We start from the raw sequence: 14,702 nt of genomic DNA, 5'->3' as shown, positions 1-14,702 counted from the left end.
AAGGCTTCTGAATACTTCAGAGATGTGTGTCAATACATTTATGCTTGAAAGCTATGATGATAGTACTTTTTATTCACCATTCTGTCTCTAGCACCTAGTATAAGCTTTTAGGCACAGAGAAAGTACTCCAAAATATTAGAAAAAAATTGGATAAATGAAAAAGAGCAAAGAGAGAGATAAAGAAGTCAAAAGAAGGTCATCTCAAATAAAAGAACCAATAAAAGCTGAGGAAGAAGGACAATAAAAAGGCACAGTTTCTATTATCTTCTAAACATGACTGCAGGAGTTTCAGATAACAGAATTTAAAACATGATGAAAATTATCAACCTTTTAATCTCTGATCTGTCTAAACACACCATCATGCTTGGCGGCCATCCGAAATGAAGGCTGAGAGAAATCGCATGAAACCAGCTTCCAACATATGCAGCAAATGCTCCTATGATGACTCCTAGTAAGTTTAATCATTGTGGCAGGGGATTAAGTAATGCAATATATAAATTACAAAAATAATTATCACGGCTTAATATTTCTGAAATAATTACTTTTAATGTATCGTGTACAATTCTGATTAATACGTAAAAGTACATCTCCAATATGTTCGTTAATAATAGAGTGACCATACAGTTAGTGTGCCTGGGGCATCACCTCATTTTATGCTTGTGTCCAAGCATAATGATTAATTATGCTTCCTTTACCTTTTCAAAGAGTCTTAGTATAAATTATACTTTATACACTTTATCAGTATACGAATGTCACAGGCCTTTTTGTTGCAAAGCTAGACCTGGCCCAATCTGACACCCTTGGGGTTTTTTTTTGTGTGTGTTTTTGTTTTTGTTTTTTTTTCTTTGCTGGTGCATTTTCCTATATTCTGGGCTGGTTCCACCTGATTTACCTCCTTTGATAGCCAGTTTTCCTCTGCCCTTTCCTTTCCACTCCACAGGCCAAGTGTTCAGACGCTTTCCAATTTAGTGTGCTATATGATCATCATTGATGCAACAAGAAAAAAGAAATATAAATGTGGAGAAATTGGGAAGATTGTAAGTTGTAATAAATTGTTGCAAAATTCTCTCAAAACCCTTTTTGTGTTGTTCTTTTTTTTTTAAGTTTATTTATTTTGAGAGAGACAGAGACAACGCAAGTGGGGAAGGACAGAAAGGGAAGGAGAGAGAAAGGATCCCAAGCTGGCTCTGCACTGCCAGATGTGGTGCTGGAACTCCTGAAGCACAAGATAATGACCTGAGCTGAAACCAGGAGTCAGATGCTGAACCATCTGAGCCACCCAGGCACCCCACTCTTAAAATCCTTTCACTGTTCTACTTTCTCACCAGGTATGGTAAATGAAAATCTCTTTGAATGTCTTGGGGCGCCTGGGTGGCTCAGTCGGTTGAGGGTCCAATTTTGTGATCTCACGGTCCATGGGTTCGAGCCCCACCTCAGGCTCTGTGCTGACAGCTCAGAGCCTGGAGCCTGCTTTGGATTCTGTCTCCCTCTCTCTGCCCCTTCCACACTTGTGCTCCGTCTCTCTCTCTCAAAAAAAAAAAAAAACAAAAAAAAAAAAACAGAAACAAATAAAACGTTTAAAAAAATCTCTTTGAATGTCTCCCTTCACTTTTATTTCTTAACACACATTTTCTTTTTTCTTACTCTGCTTTCAGAGGGTCATGAACTATTCTTTCATCTGAGAGGGCTTCATTTTCTTCCAGTATATAAATCCACAATCAATATATAATCATATTTATCCTTTATTCTGACAGTGTTAGTTTTCTACTACTACATTACAAATTTTTATAAATGTAGTAGCTTCAAATGACACCCATTTACCATTGCAGTTTATAAGTCAGAAGTTTTGAATGGCTTAACTGGGTTCTGTACTTAGGGTCTCACAAGGCCAAAATCAAGGTGTCATCCAGGCTGTACTCATTTCTAATGTGTGGAAAAATACCAGCTTCCATGTTCTTTAGGTTGTTCTTTAGATACAATTCAGTTCCCTGCCTGTGCTTTAAAAGAGTAAACAGGGGAACCTGGGTAGCTCAGTTCATTGAGCATCAGACTCTTTCTTGGTTTCAGCTCAGGTCATGATCTCACAGTTGGTGGGTTCCAGCCCTGCGTTGGGCTCTGAGCTGATAGCACAGAGCCTGCTTGGGATTCTCCCTCTCTCCTTCTCTCTGCACCTGCCCTGGTCACTCACTGTCAAAATAAATAAATAAATAAACATTAAAAAAAATAAAGGGTGAATGGAGTTAGATCTCCAAGTCTTAAGGTAAACTGAAGGATTGTACTTACATCTGTGAAATCCCTCCACAGCAGTACCTAGGTTAATGTTCAATTAACCAGGGGACAAGAATCTTAGGAGTGTCATCTTTAGGATTCTGTGTGCCACACAGAATCATATTTCACTTGCATTTCTGAGAACATGCCCATTACACGCTGAGCAGCAATTTATAACATAACTCAAACCATGATCAATTCTGGGTATTTCAAACCTGAACCTAATTTACATGCAATTACACACATTTAAGGCAATGCATGTATCTAATATGTTTGATAATTTCTTTTGCAAAAGTAGAAGTCCCATTAGACTGAGTGGGTAAGAGTACCCACTATCATCCTTGAATCTATTAAGGGCTTGGAATGGGACTTTGAATATGGTGAATACCCACATAATATATTTGAATTCGCGTGAAGACTTACATTACTATTTCACTTAGAAAGTAAGATTTAAAGGGTGCCTGGGTGGCTCAGTCGGTTAAGCATCTGACTTCTGCTCAGGTCATGATCTTGTGGTCTGGTCCATGAATTTGATCCCCGCATTGGGCTCTGTGCTGACAGCTCAGAGCCTGGAGCCTGCTTTGGATTCTGTGTCTCCCTCTTTCTCTGCCCCTCCCCTGCTCCGCTCGTGGTCTCTCTCTCAAAAATAAACATTTAAAAAAATAATTAAAAAGTAAGATTTAAACAGGAAAAAAGGTAACTTCATTCTTTGCCTAGTCCAAAGGAATGTACATTTCAAAATCCTGAATATGAAACCAGCATAATTTTTTGGTAGAAGAAATACAGTTCTAATCAAAGGGTATTAAACTGGAGCGACTAATCTTAGTAATTTTTACCATCTCCAGTCTCTAAAATTCTCTGTGCTTTAGGTGCCATAATGCAAAAGAAAACGGACAACATCTATTTAATGAAAATTAAGCTACCTAAAAGAAACTGGCTTGACCTCTTCTTCTCACCCAATAAAAATGATTACTTCTGCTGAAATGTGGTTTGGAGAATGAACTGGTGTTTGGAAAGGGAAGTGTCTGGAGATTCTCACATGTACAGTGTCAACATAAAAGGGTTATTTAAGTATGTTTTAGTCCCTGAATATGTTTCTTCTTGGCAGTTGCTTTCTAGGTGGTCTGTATGCCTGTTTGACAATTTGCAAGCACATAAAATCAGAATTCTTCAGAAGTGTACAGGAGAATAAACCATCAGTCCAACCTGCTAAAAGATAGGACAAGAAAGTTTATTAACGATACAGAAGCACCTAAGTCGTAGCAACAGAAGACAGGGAGGGGCCAAGCTTACAGAATTGACAGTCTGGTGGGGAAGGAGGCACACTCCTTCTCCCGAACAAGAGTTAGAAAAAGATTCATAGCTAAAAAACTCACATTGACCAACACGTACCTTTGCCAGTTCTATGTATTTACCATTTTTTTAAAAATATTTTAGAGTCCTTAGGCAGTTTCATGAAACACAAACACATACCACACTCACACACATTAGCAATGACTGACTTCTCACCAATGAATATCAATCATTCCCATGTTAAGGCAGAATTTCTCCAAGCGTATTCTGCAGAATCCTGGGCTTCCATAGTATCTTTTCTAAGATCTTTTCAAGAGGTGCACAAGGTCAAAAGTGCCAACATTTGCAATGATGGTGCAAAAGCAATGGTAGGTAAAATGGCCTAGCACAAATAAAGGCAGCAGCACCAAACTTCACTGTCAGCCATTTTATTTTTCACTGACACTCCCAACGGGAAAAACGACAATTTCACTTTAAAATGGCCTAGATGAAGCAGTCAAATGTATTAATTTTATTAAACTGAACACCTGAGTATACACATCTTTTAATATTTCATAACAAAAAGGAAGTAGGATAAAGCATTCCTAATGCTGACTAAATTACGTTGTCTCTAGGAACAGGGCTGTGAGATGGCTTGAATTATGAGCTGAATTAACTTTGTTTTTCACTGAACACCATTTTTACTTGAAAGAATGTCTGACAAACCTTGGTTATTCAGACTTGGGAATTTGGCCGACATTTACTCAAAAATGAACAAAATGAAACTGTCACTCCAAGGAAATGAATAGATAGAGGCACACACACACAATGAATATATCACCTAATATATATTTAATAGTGTCTATATGTGAATTTACCTATTTACCTATAGGGAAATGACAAAAATTCAAGCTTTTAAGTGAAATTAGAATAACGGACTTTTTAAAAAAGTAGTCTTTATGCCCAGTTTGGGGCTTGAACTCATGACTCCCTGATCAAGAGTTACATTCTCTACTGACTGAGCTAGCCGGAGGCCCCTACTATTGGAAAACTTTTATCTGCCAATGTGAGCTTGGTAGCTTCCCAAAACTTAAAAACTTTCCTGATGAGACTGATGCGGATATTGACAAACACGATTTTTTCATGTATATTGCATGGTGAAATGTCCCAACACTCAGAAGATCTGCCTAATGAATGAACTAATATTTTCCAGTTGACCAATGCTAAAAAGCCTAGTCCCCATCCATTTTCCAAGTACCTATCTTTGTGAGGGCAGATTTTCTGGAAACATTTCAACCAAAATAACAAATAACAACACCTTATAGGCAGAAGCAGATATAAGATCCCTGCTGACTTTGACAAGTCAGATATAAAGAGGCTGACAAAAATATAAAAGCCACATCTTCTATTTTTTGTTTTGAATAATGTAGTGAAATTTTATAAAAAGTAGGTTCTTTATGCTAACATTTGATGAGTTTATTGCTTAAAATGCTAACATTTGATGAGTTTATTGACTTAAAATATTTCAAGGAATTTCTCAGCTTTCGTTTCTAATATGGTGAGAATTGACAAATATGATTGACATTAAAAAGGCCCTTGGGACCTTCAATAATTCTCAAGAGTATAAATGGATGCTAAGACCAAAAAGTTTAAGAATACCTGGTTTATAGCATGTATACAATTTAAGTATCTATAAAGAAGCTTCTAAAATTATTTTTTAGAAAACTTGTGGGAATCATCATAACTATTAACACCAATTCTCCAAATCTCTTAAACATTATAGCACATGTGAATGTTGAGAATATGAATTGTGCGACCAAGTGAAGTTGTAGTGTGTGTAAAAATATATGTAACAATACTTTAAAACTCTTTCTGAAGTTCCATTTCTAGCAGCAATATATATATACTATATATGGTATAGTATATATAGTATTGACTACTGTATATAGTCTATATATATAGTAATATAGTATATATATATATAATATACTATATAGTGTATACTATATATATACTATATGTATACTATATATATACTATAGTGTATACTATATATATACTATAGTGTATACTATATATATACTATAGTGTATACTATATATATACTATAGTATACACTATATAGTATATTATAGTATATAGTGTGTATATATATATAGTAATGAGGGTGATTTTGTTTTATTTTATTATTTTTTAATGTTTATTTATTTTTGAGACAGAGGGAGACAGAGCACGAGTGGGGGAGGGGCAGAGAGAGAGAGGGAGACACAGAATCTGAAACAGGCTCCAGGTTCTGAGCTGTCAGCACAGAGCCCGATGCGGGGCTCGAACCCATGAACCGTGAGATCATGACCTGAGCCGAAGTCGGACACTTAACCGATTGAACCACCCAGGCGCCCCAAGAGTGATTTTAAAAAGTCTGATATTACCAAGTATACTTTTTAAAATCAGAACAAAAATCTACCATTCTTTCTGGAAATCCTAATAAAATCATGTTGCGGCTTCTGGGTCCGATTTCTAGTTTATATATGACATATATATATATATATATATATATATATATATATAATATTTGGTTAAATATCTGGGTATTTGCCAAACTCACATCTAAAGGTGTTCAGCTTAAGTCACAACACTGAGACAAAGAGGGACTACTCAAGGTAAGACCTTGGAACTGAAACCTCTTCATAAAGTTATCTGTATATAAAGTGAGAAGGAGGGGATACCACTTTGCTTTCCGTCAACACAGTGAAAACGTTGGTTAGGAAAACAAGTGCCCCCTGGCAAAAGGCAATGGCATAAAAACTTGTCTACTTTGACCCAGACTCTGTTTTTAAAAAAAGCCTTGCCTGAGAATATTCATAGTTGGCATATCTAAATTACATTACCTGCATGGTCTAAGGAATTGGAAATTAACTTAAATAAGCCCAGGAAATTAACTTAAATACTTCTAAGGAATATGTGGAATAAAAATTATACCCTGAGAAAGGTTCCTCTTCTCCAGGCCACCCAGGATTCCCACAGATGAAAAATAAAAAAAAAATTAAGAAGTAACTCAAATACAAAATTATATAACCTATGAGTAACAAGGCATCATGAACAAGATTCAACAAAATTAGCAAATAGGTCTAGAACCACAAGAACTTCAGTAACAGAATTATTAGTTTAAGTCAATGTTCAAAAGTACACTTTTAATGATTTAGACCTAAAAGAAGAGAATGAACACATGAAGAAGGCTCAATATATTATCAAAAATGCCATAGCAGGCAGAGAAAAAAAAAAGAATGAATTCAAATAGGATGTTTAGAAATAAAAAGAGGTATTGGAATAAAAAAAAAACCTTGATGTTTAACAGATGAAATTATTAAAAAATACATGAAGAAAATAGAAAATTGGTATAAACTGAAAAACACAGAAGAAAAAGTTATCTAGAACACTGCACAGAAGGACAAAGATGGATTTGAAGACAGAAGAGAGATAGGGAAATCGGAACCAGAAGTTGCAACATGATTTTATTAGGATTTCCAGAAGGGATGGTAGATTTTTGTTCTGATTTTAAAAAGTACACTTGGTAATATCAGACTTTTTAAAATCACTCTCATTGGCAGAAATCTCCCTGTAATCTGAATGTACCATCTCTCTTACTCCTAATGACGTTGACATCCTTTCCTTCCTTCCTTCCTTCCTTCCTTCCTTCCTTCCTTCCTTCCTTCCTTCCTTCCTTCCCTTCCCTTCCCTTCCCTTCCCTTCCTCCCTTCCTCCCTTCCTCCCTCCCTTGCAATTCACCCTTCATGTATTCTGTTCTAAAAATGGCTGTTAGAGTCTTTGGTCCTTTTTGGCACATCTACACCTTGTTTATTTCTTACTCACTGATTTAAAGATGTTGTTTTTATATTCTGGATTCTAATACTTTATTGATTATGTATGTTGCAAATACTATATATACATCACTAAATCCAAGATTCCCATTTCACTTGTGATTTGTCTTATAACCAATAATGTCTCACAATTAAGAATTTATTGCATAGGGTTTTTTTTTCCCTCTTCAGTGGCACACTATATAATGGTATGTATTAAAATCAATGACAATAAAGGCACCCTAAAATCCATGAAATGTGGTTATCTTTTGCCTCATAGAAACCTGCTTTTTCTTTTTCATTGTCATTAGGATATATTTTGATATACAGTATTTTCAAATTCAAATATAGTTGAATTTATCAAGCATTTCCTTTATAATTAGCATTTGTGTGTCCTTTTAAAAAAATCTGTCCCTAACTCAAAAATATGAAATGAATTTTCTATACTTTCTCTTCTAATTTTTTATAAATTTAAACGATGTGATTCAATTCAACTCTTCTCAATGTGAATAAATGTCTTAACATCATGTGTCTCCTCTCCCAGTGTTCTGTTTTATTTATCAATTTCACAAACGTGTGCCATGGCCTGGTCCAATTTATTACATACTATACTTAATATGTGATGGAGCATACTCGCCTTCCATATTCTTTGTTCACTAGTGTCTTGGCAATTCTTAGGCCTATGCTCCTCTATAACATTTAGAATCAGCCTGTCGATTTTCCTCCAAAACTCCTTTTACAATTTTAATGGAAATACATTCTATCGATAGGTCAATTTGAGGGAAATGGCATTGGTACCATCTTTAGTCTTTCATACCACGAGTACAGTTCACTTCTTCATTGAGTTGTGCCTTCATGATTGAATTACAAAATAGCTCAATAATTTTCTCCATATGTCCTATGTATTTTGTTATTAGATACATTCCAAAGAATTTTATTTTTTCCATATATTTAATAGAATTTTTGAATTAAATGTTTCACTGCCAATTGCTGCCTTATAAAATGTAATTCGTTACTGAATATGCCTTTGATATCTAACCACCTTACTCTCTTGTTAATTTTAATAACATAATTACATATTCCTTGTTTTTTTTTTAAATGCAGACAATCATAATGTCCACTTCATTTCAAGGCCTAAAATTTCTAATGCATTGTTGAATAGAAACAGTGATAACAAAATCTTCTCCTTGTTTCTGATTTTAAAAGGAATGCTTCTAATGCTTCACTATTTTTGAAAAGATGTTTATGTATTTTGTATAAATATCTTTAACTGAGTTAATAAAGTTTCTACTTTGTTCTATTTTCCAACAGTTTTTATCATGAATGTGTTTTGAGTTGTAGGAAAGACATTTTCTTTATCCATTGTGATGATCATATGGTTTTTATCTTTAATTGTATTACATAGTTACATTTTAAGATTTTCTAATGTTAAACTACTGCTGCATTTCTGGAATAAACCTCAAATAAAATAACCCTACTTGGTTATTTAAAAATACATTGTGAGATAGTATCTGCTAATATTTGGTTTAGAATTCATTTCCTTCCTAAGTGAGAAAAGCTTATTGTTTTTCTTTCTTACACTGTCTTCTTTAGGATTTGGTAGGAAACTTATATGGTTTTAATTTACCTTTTTCTATTCTGTAAAATAGTTAGTATAATATTGGAATGGTCTGTTCTTTGTAATGTAGTAGAAATCATCTGTAAAATCCTCAAGGCTCAGTATTATCCTGGAAAGATTTTAAAGAACTGATTAGATTTCTTTCACTGTTCATAGATGATAGACTATTTTTTCATCTACTCTGTCAGCTAGAAATGGTATCTATTCATGTTTCTTAGTATAGCCCTAGTTTGTTGCTCTTTGTATATATTTATATATTCTGATGCAAATTTCTTTTTTTTTATCTAATCCTAAAATCATTACCAGTTCTTAAAACAGTCTATAAAGATTTGAGAGCACCAAATTTCTGGATTCCTTCTCTATAAGTCATAAGAGGAGGTAATTCGTTATTAGAAAGTGTATTGTTTTTCTAAGGCTGCCGTAATAAATTACCACAAATTTAGTGGCTTAAAACACTCAAATTTATTATCTTACAATTCTCTATACTAGAAGTTTGGCCCAGAACTCATTGGCTAACATCAAGGTATCACAAGGCTCTCTGTGCACCTTTGCGGAAGCTCCAGGGGAGAATCCATTTCTGTGTTTTTTCCAGATACTAGAAGCTGGTGATATTTCACTGGGGGCCCCACCCCTCCAACTTCAAAAGCAGTAATAATGAGTTGAAACCTTCACATTACATCTCTCTGGGCCTATCTTCAGTAATCACATCTCCCCTTGACTCACCTCTTCTGCTTGCCTCTTCAGTCTTTAAGGACCCTTGTGATTACTTTGGGCATACCAAGACAGGCCAGGATAATCTCCCTCCTATTTTAAGTTCCTCTTATTTTAGTTGATGGGCAGCCTTAATTCCATCTGCAACCTTCATTTCCCTATGTAATGGAACCCAACATATTCCCAGGTTCCAGGGACTGGGACATGTATGTCTTTGGGGGCCATTATCCTGCCTGCCACAGAAAGTAACCACCTCACTAGCAATGCCAGAGGATAAAGAATTGCCACTCACATCCATAACTGTATATTATATCTCCCAACATTTAAGGATATCACAGACTTTGCCCCACTTTAGATTTAAAAAATTCTAAATTATACTGACACACTTTGAAGAGGTCTCAGGTTACAAACTGAATTTCAACTTCAGGAATGCTAAAAGGTGACACACATATGCTTGAGAGTTGATATTTTGTTGATCAAAACCTTTAATAGAATTTTTTTTCTTCCAGTATCTATATACCTACCTACCAATCTACCACCATCTATGTGACAAAATCAACAGGAAAAAGTGACTGAGGGGATGGTAAAGCAACTTTTACTTTTTATCCTCTAAACAGCTTTTCAGATATAAGTTTAATAAATAGGTACAACTTATCAAATGAAGCATTTATTTATAAATATCCCACAACACAGATACAGCCCAACACATTTAAGATGTACACATCTTTTGCATCAGCAAATGAGCAAAACATCCTACTGTTTCAAAGTTTAAATGCTGATAAATAAATTCTTTCCAAGTCTATATTTTCCATTTTTAAATATATTCTAATTTATACAATTTTGTTCTATAACTTCATGCAAAGTTCCTTTTCTCACTTTCAGTCTTCTAGTTGTACTGCCCTGTGTTATAGAAACACATCACATCACAGAAGAAAGCTGACTCATGATTCTAAGATCTGAGGCAGAGGCCAGGAGCACCACTTACTAACAGTGGTGCTGGACCAATCTGCAACCCCTTGGCAAGGGAATAAAAGGGTGTGAGAGAAACTAGTGCAGACTGAACGCCAACTAAAAACCAGCTGCCTATGGGGCGCCTGGGTGGCTCAGTTGGTTGAGTGTCCAACTCTAGATTTCAGCTTATATGATGGGATCCCAGGGTCATGGGGACTAAGCCCCCTGTCAGGCTCTTCAATGAGCGTGGAGCCTGCTTGAGATACTCTCTCCTTCTGCCTCTCTCTCTCTTTCTCTCTCCCTCTGCCCCTCTCCTCCCCTTGCATTCTGTCACTCTCTCAAAAACAAAAAACAAGCTGTCTTTGCAAATGTGACAGTTTCACATTCTTTGAGGTCAACAATATAGCTTCCATTATAAAGGTGAGGAATCCAAACCTTCAATGTGTTAAATAATGTGCCCCCATCCCTGTAAGTAATAGAGAGCAGAGGTCTGATTTAAATCTAGGTGTCTGCAAGGCACTTGGGTGGCGCAGTCAGCTAAGCATCTGACTTCGGCTCAGGTCATGATCCTGCAGCTCATGAGTTTGAGCCCGCATCAGGCTCTGTGCCGACACCTCAGGGCCTGGAGTCTGCTTTGGATTCTGTGTCTCCCTCTCTCTCTGCCCATCCCTGCTCACACTCTGTCTCTCTCTCTCTCTCAAAAATAAACATTAAATAAAATTTAAATCTTCGTGTCTGATTTCAAAATCCATACTCTATTTTATTTCAGTGTTTCCTTCACCTGTGAAGTAATAATGATAATAAAACTAGAGAATTCAGATTTTGAAGAAATTAAACAAAATAACGTCCACTGAAGTGTTGCTCAACTTACAATGTATAGTGTAAGTCTAACCATTGTTTTTAAATAAACTTTTCTTTTTTTTTCAACGTTTATTTATTTTTGGGACAGAGAGAGACAGAGCATGAACGGGGGAGGGGCAGAGAGAGAGGGAGACACAGAATCCGAAACAGGCTCCAGGCTCTGAGCTGTCAGCACAGAGCCCAATGCGGGGCTCAAACTCACTGACCGCGAAATCGTGACCTGGCTGAAGTCGGACGGTTAACCGACTGCGCAACCCAGGCGCCCCTAACCATTGTTTTCAAAATACAGGTATTTCTCTTCATTTATAACTCAAGTTAATACTATAAATTCAAAGCTTTTAACTGCTGTCTCTTACTATACCTACTGGGAGACTAGGTGAAAATGTCATCTTCAAGTGATCATTCAGGCCCGTATTATCGAAACTAATAGATACAAAATCCATTTTCCTTTCTTCTTCCTCTCTTACAATATTTTCATTCCATAGTACCCAAAGTGAAATGGGCTGCCTTCACATCAGTAATAGACAGAAGAAGCAAGAAGGTATAATTCACTGATGTAACAAAAGTGCCCAACAAAAATATAGCCCATAATATTGCATACGGAGATTTTTCAATGTGGGTCAATAAACATTTTATTGATAAGCCCTAATATCTTTTTTTGTTGTTACACTAGAGATAGAGAGCTGTTAAGACAACCTGCAAGCTAAAGATGCTTCTTTAACTCTGGGAACAATTCATAAAGGAGTTTTAATGCACCCTCTTAATAACCATGGAAATCATTAATATTGCCCCATATTTTTCTTTCCTTATAAACGAGTATATGAGTATCAGGGAAAATCTATCTTATGCCATAAGCTACAGAAGTAAAAAGCTTAAATTGGCTTAAACAATAAAGAAACTTACTGGCTCACACATTTGGAAGCCCAGAGGTTAGACTGGGCCCTAGGTTGAACGATTCAGTGATTCAACAATGTCATCAAGGAGGCCCCAAGAATCTAAGTACTCAGGAATACAGAGAGATCTCAGGAAGGGTATTGGACCTTCCACATCCTATGTTATAGTATTTAGAACCAGTTTCTACCAAGCTCTTAATGGACAGGTTGAATACCAAGGGGGACTGATTACACCACTTCCCTGATGAAGCATACACATTTCGTCCAAACACATCAAGATACTTCCTTATTCAAATGTGCTTTAAACCAGAAAATAAGTTTCATAGATAATATGTATCATGAATATGCATGATATTTTCAACTAGCAGATTTACCAAGATGCGAAACAGTCATAATAAAAAAGAAATTGCTTTGGGGCACCTGGGTGGCTCAGTTGATTAAGCACTGGACTCTTGATTTGGGCTCAGGTCATGATCTCACGGTTCATGAGATTGAGCCCTGTGTCGGGTTTTGGGCTAACAGTGTGGAGCCTACTTGGGATTCTTTCTCTCTCTCTCTCTCTCTCTCTGTCCCTCTTTGGCCCCTCTCAAAATAAATAAATAAATATTCAAAAAAAACCCACAAAAAACCAAGAAAGAAATTGCTTTGCCTCATGTTAGCATGGCTTCCTTAGTCTGTGTGCAAGTTATAAAGAGGCGGATAGCATGTATAATTATGGGAGATACTACCCAGCTCTCAGTGCTTGAATGAGGCCACAAGTTGATCTGCTACATTAAAGAAGGCTTAGGGGCAATATAGTTGTGCAAGTATAGGTAAAGGTAATTATCTTGATACAGGCTCCGCTGTAATCAAAATCTTCTGTGGTTAGGTTGATTAAAACTATGCATCCAGATACAATTTCTGGAGATTCAAACAAGAGGAGAAGAAAACTGCAGGAAGCAGGAAAATCGTCTCTAAATCATTCAGCTTTTCCTTAGGTGTCTAGCTCTTTTTTATGCTACGGCCTCTTCTATGCCAAATAATTTTTTGATTCCATCATTATCTGCCTAACACTATTACGACTATTTTCCACTTACTATCGCAGATTTAATCATGCAAGGTTGATGAGAACTTATGACGAGTACTTAATGATGGAACTACTTAAACATTATTTTTTAAAATACACGATCCCCTTTATTCTTTTTTCCCTTTTTAAATTGTTCATCTTACAAAGAACATATGACATGTCAAAGATAGTTAAATTAAATTATGTCCTACTCTACAGAAATAAAGCCCACATTCTATGTCAAAACCAGATTGGACTCTTAACCATACCTTACCAATAATGTCTTATTATATACAGCTACATGACTTAAACTAATATATATAGCTATATATTTATATATAGTTTTACATAAGGATAAGTAAATTATGTAGATGCATTTATATTACCATATCCATAGCCATTCTCTCAAAATTAAGAACTGTGGTTTCATGGATTCTATTGGCTGTGTAGTTATGTTTTAGGAATTTTAGATGTCGAGGACAAAATATAAAAAATTTACTACTCTTGGTACAGAAAATCCTCATTAGTTGGGCAAATGGGGTTTCCCTGATACAGTCTGCAAAGAACTTCAAGCATTTATAACTCAAAAAAGATCCACTAGCCTGAAAAAGGTCAATCATATTGACATTAATATATTTTGCCTTGATATAGCAGTAATAATAGAATTTTACTGAATTCTATTCATGTATACATCTTTGTGAAAATAAGAAAAAAGAACTCATGTTATTCTTGAAGCATTGTTTAAAATGTTTCTGCAATATATGGTGTATATATGTCTTTAAGCTGTTTCGTTAATAACTGAAGTGTTGACAAATGATTAAACACAAAGGTTGGAAATACATACCTGTGACATTCTAAAAACACTCCATTAAAACCAACACTCTCAAACAATTTCCTATACTAAGACAAATGATGTGTTAAAGGTCCCCAGAATGCCTCAAAAGTATAAAAATTTTTACATACACTTACCAACTGTATCACATGGTTCATCTTTGTGAACACAGAAATCTTTCCTAGAAAGGAAATAGAAAATGGAAGTAAAATTAGCTTTTCCACAATTGACAGATTATGTGACTCATTTTTAATAATTACATGAACAAATAAACACACATTTTATCTCCAAGAATTTACTAGGACTAAGATTAACTAATTTTAATTCTAACAAAATATGAGAATTCTTAAATTTTAATGGTGCATTTTTACCTCATATAATCCTGAAACATGCT

General features: G+C 35.5%; 1 protein-coding gene across 1 annotated transcript in view; it reads right to left on the bottom strand.

The window, feature by feature from the left end:
- The window catches only part of ADAMTS19 (ADAM metallopeptidase with thrombospondin type 1 motif 19), a 248,895-nt gene that overhangs the window by 151,554 nt on the left and 82,639 nt on the right, over positions 1 to 14,702 (bottom strand). The window contains exon 7 of the mRNA XM_047094684.1: positions 14,446 to 14,489. Within this exon, the coding sequence (XP_046950640.1) occupies positions 14,446 to 14,489 (44 nt within the window). The remainder of the gene's footprint in view (positions 1 to 14,445; positions 14,490 to 14,702) is intronic.

This window comes from Lynx rufus, unplaced genomic scaffold (assembly GCF_022079265.1).
Source record: "Lynx rufus isolate CCGP_SWC_20201006 ecotype Redwood Valley unplaced genomic scaffold, mLynRuf1.p SCAF_1, whole genome shotgun sequence".
Taxonomy (NCBI): Eukaryota; Metazoa; Chordata; class Mammalia; order Carnivora; family Felidae; genus Lynx; species Lynx rufus.
Note: the sequence above shows the minus strand (reverse complement) of the source record. Positions and strands in the feature narration are given on the sequence as shown.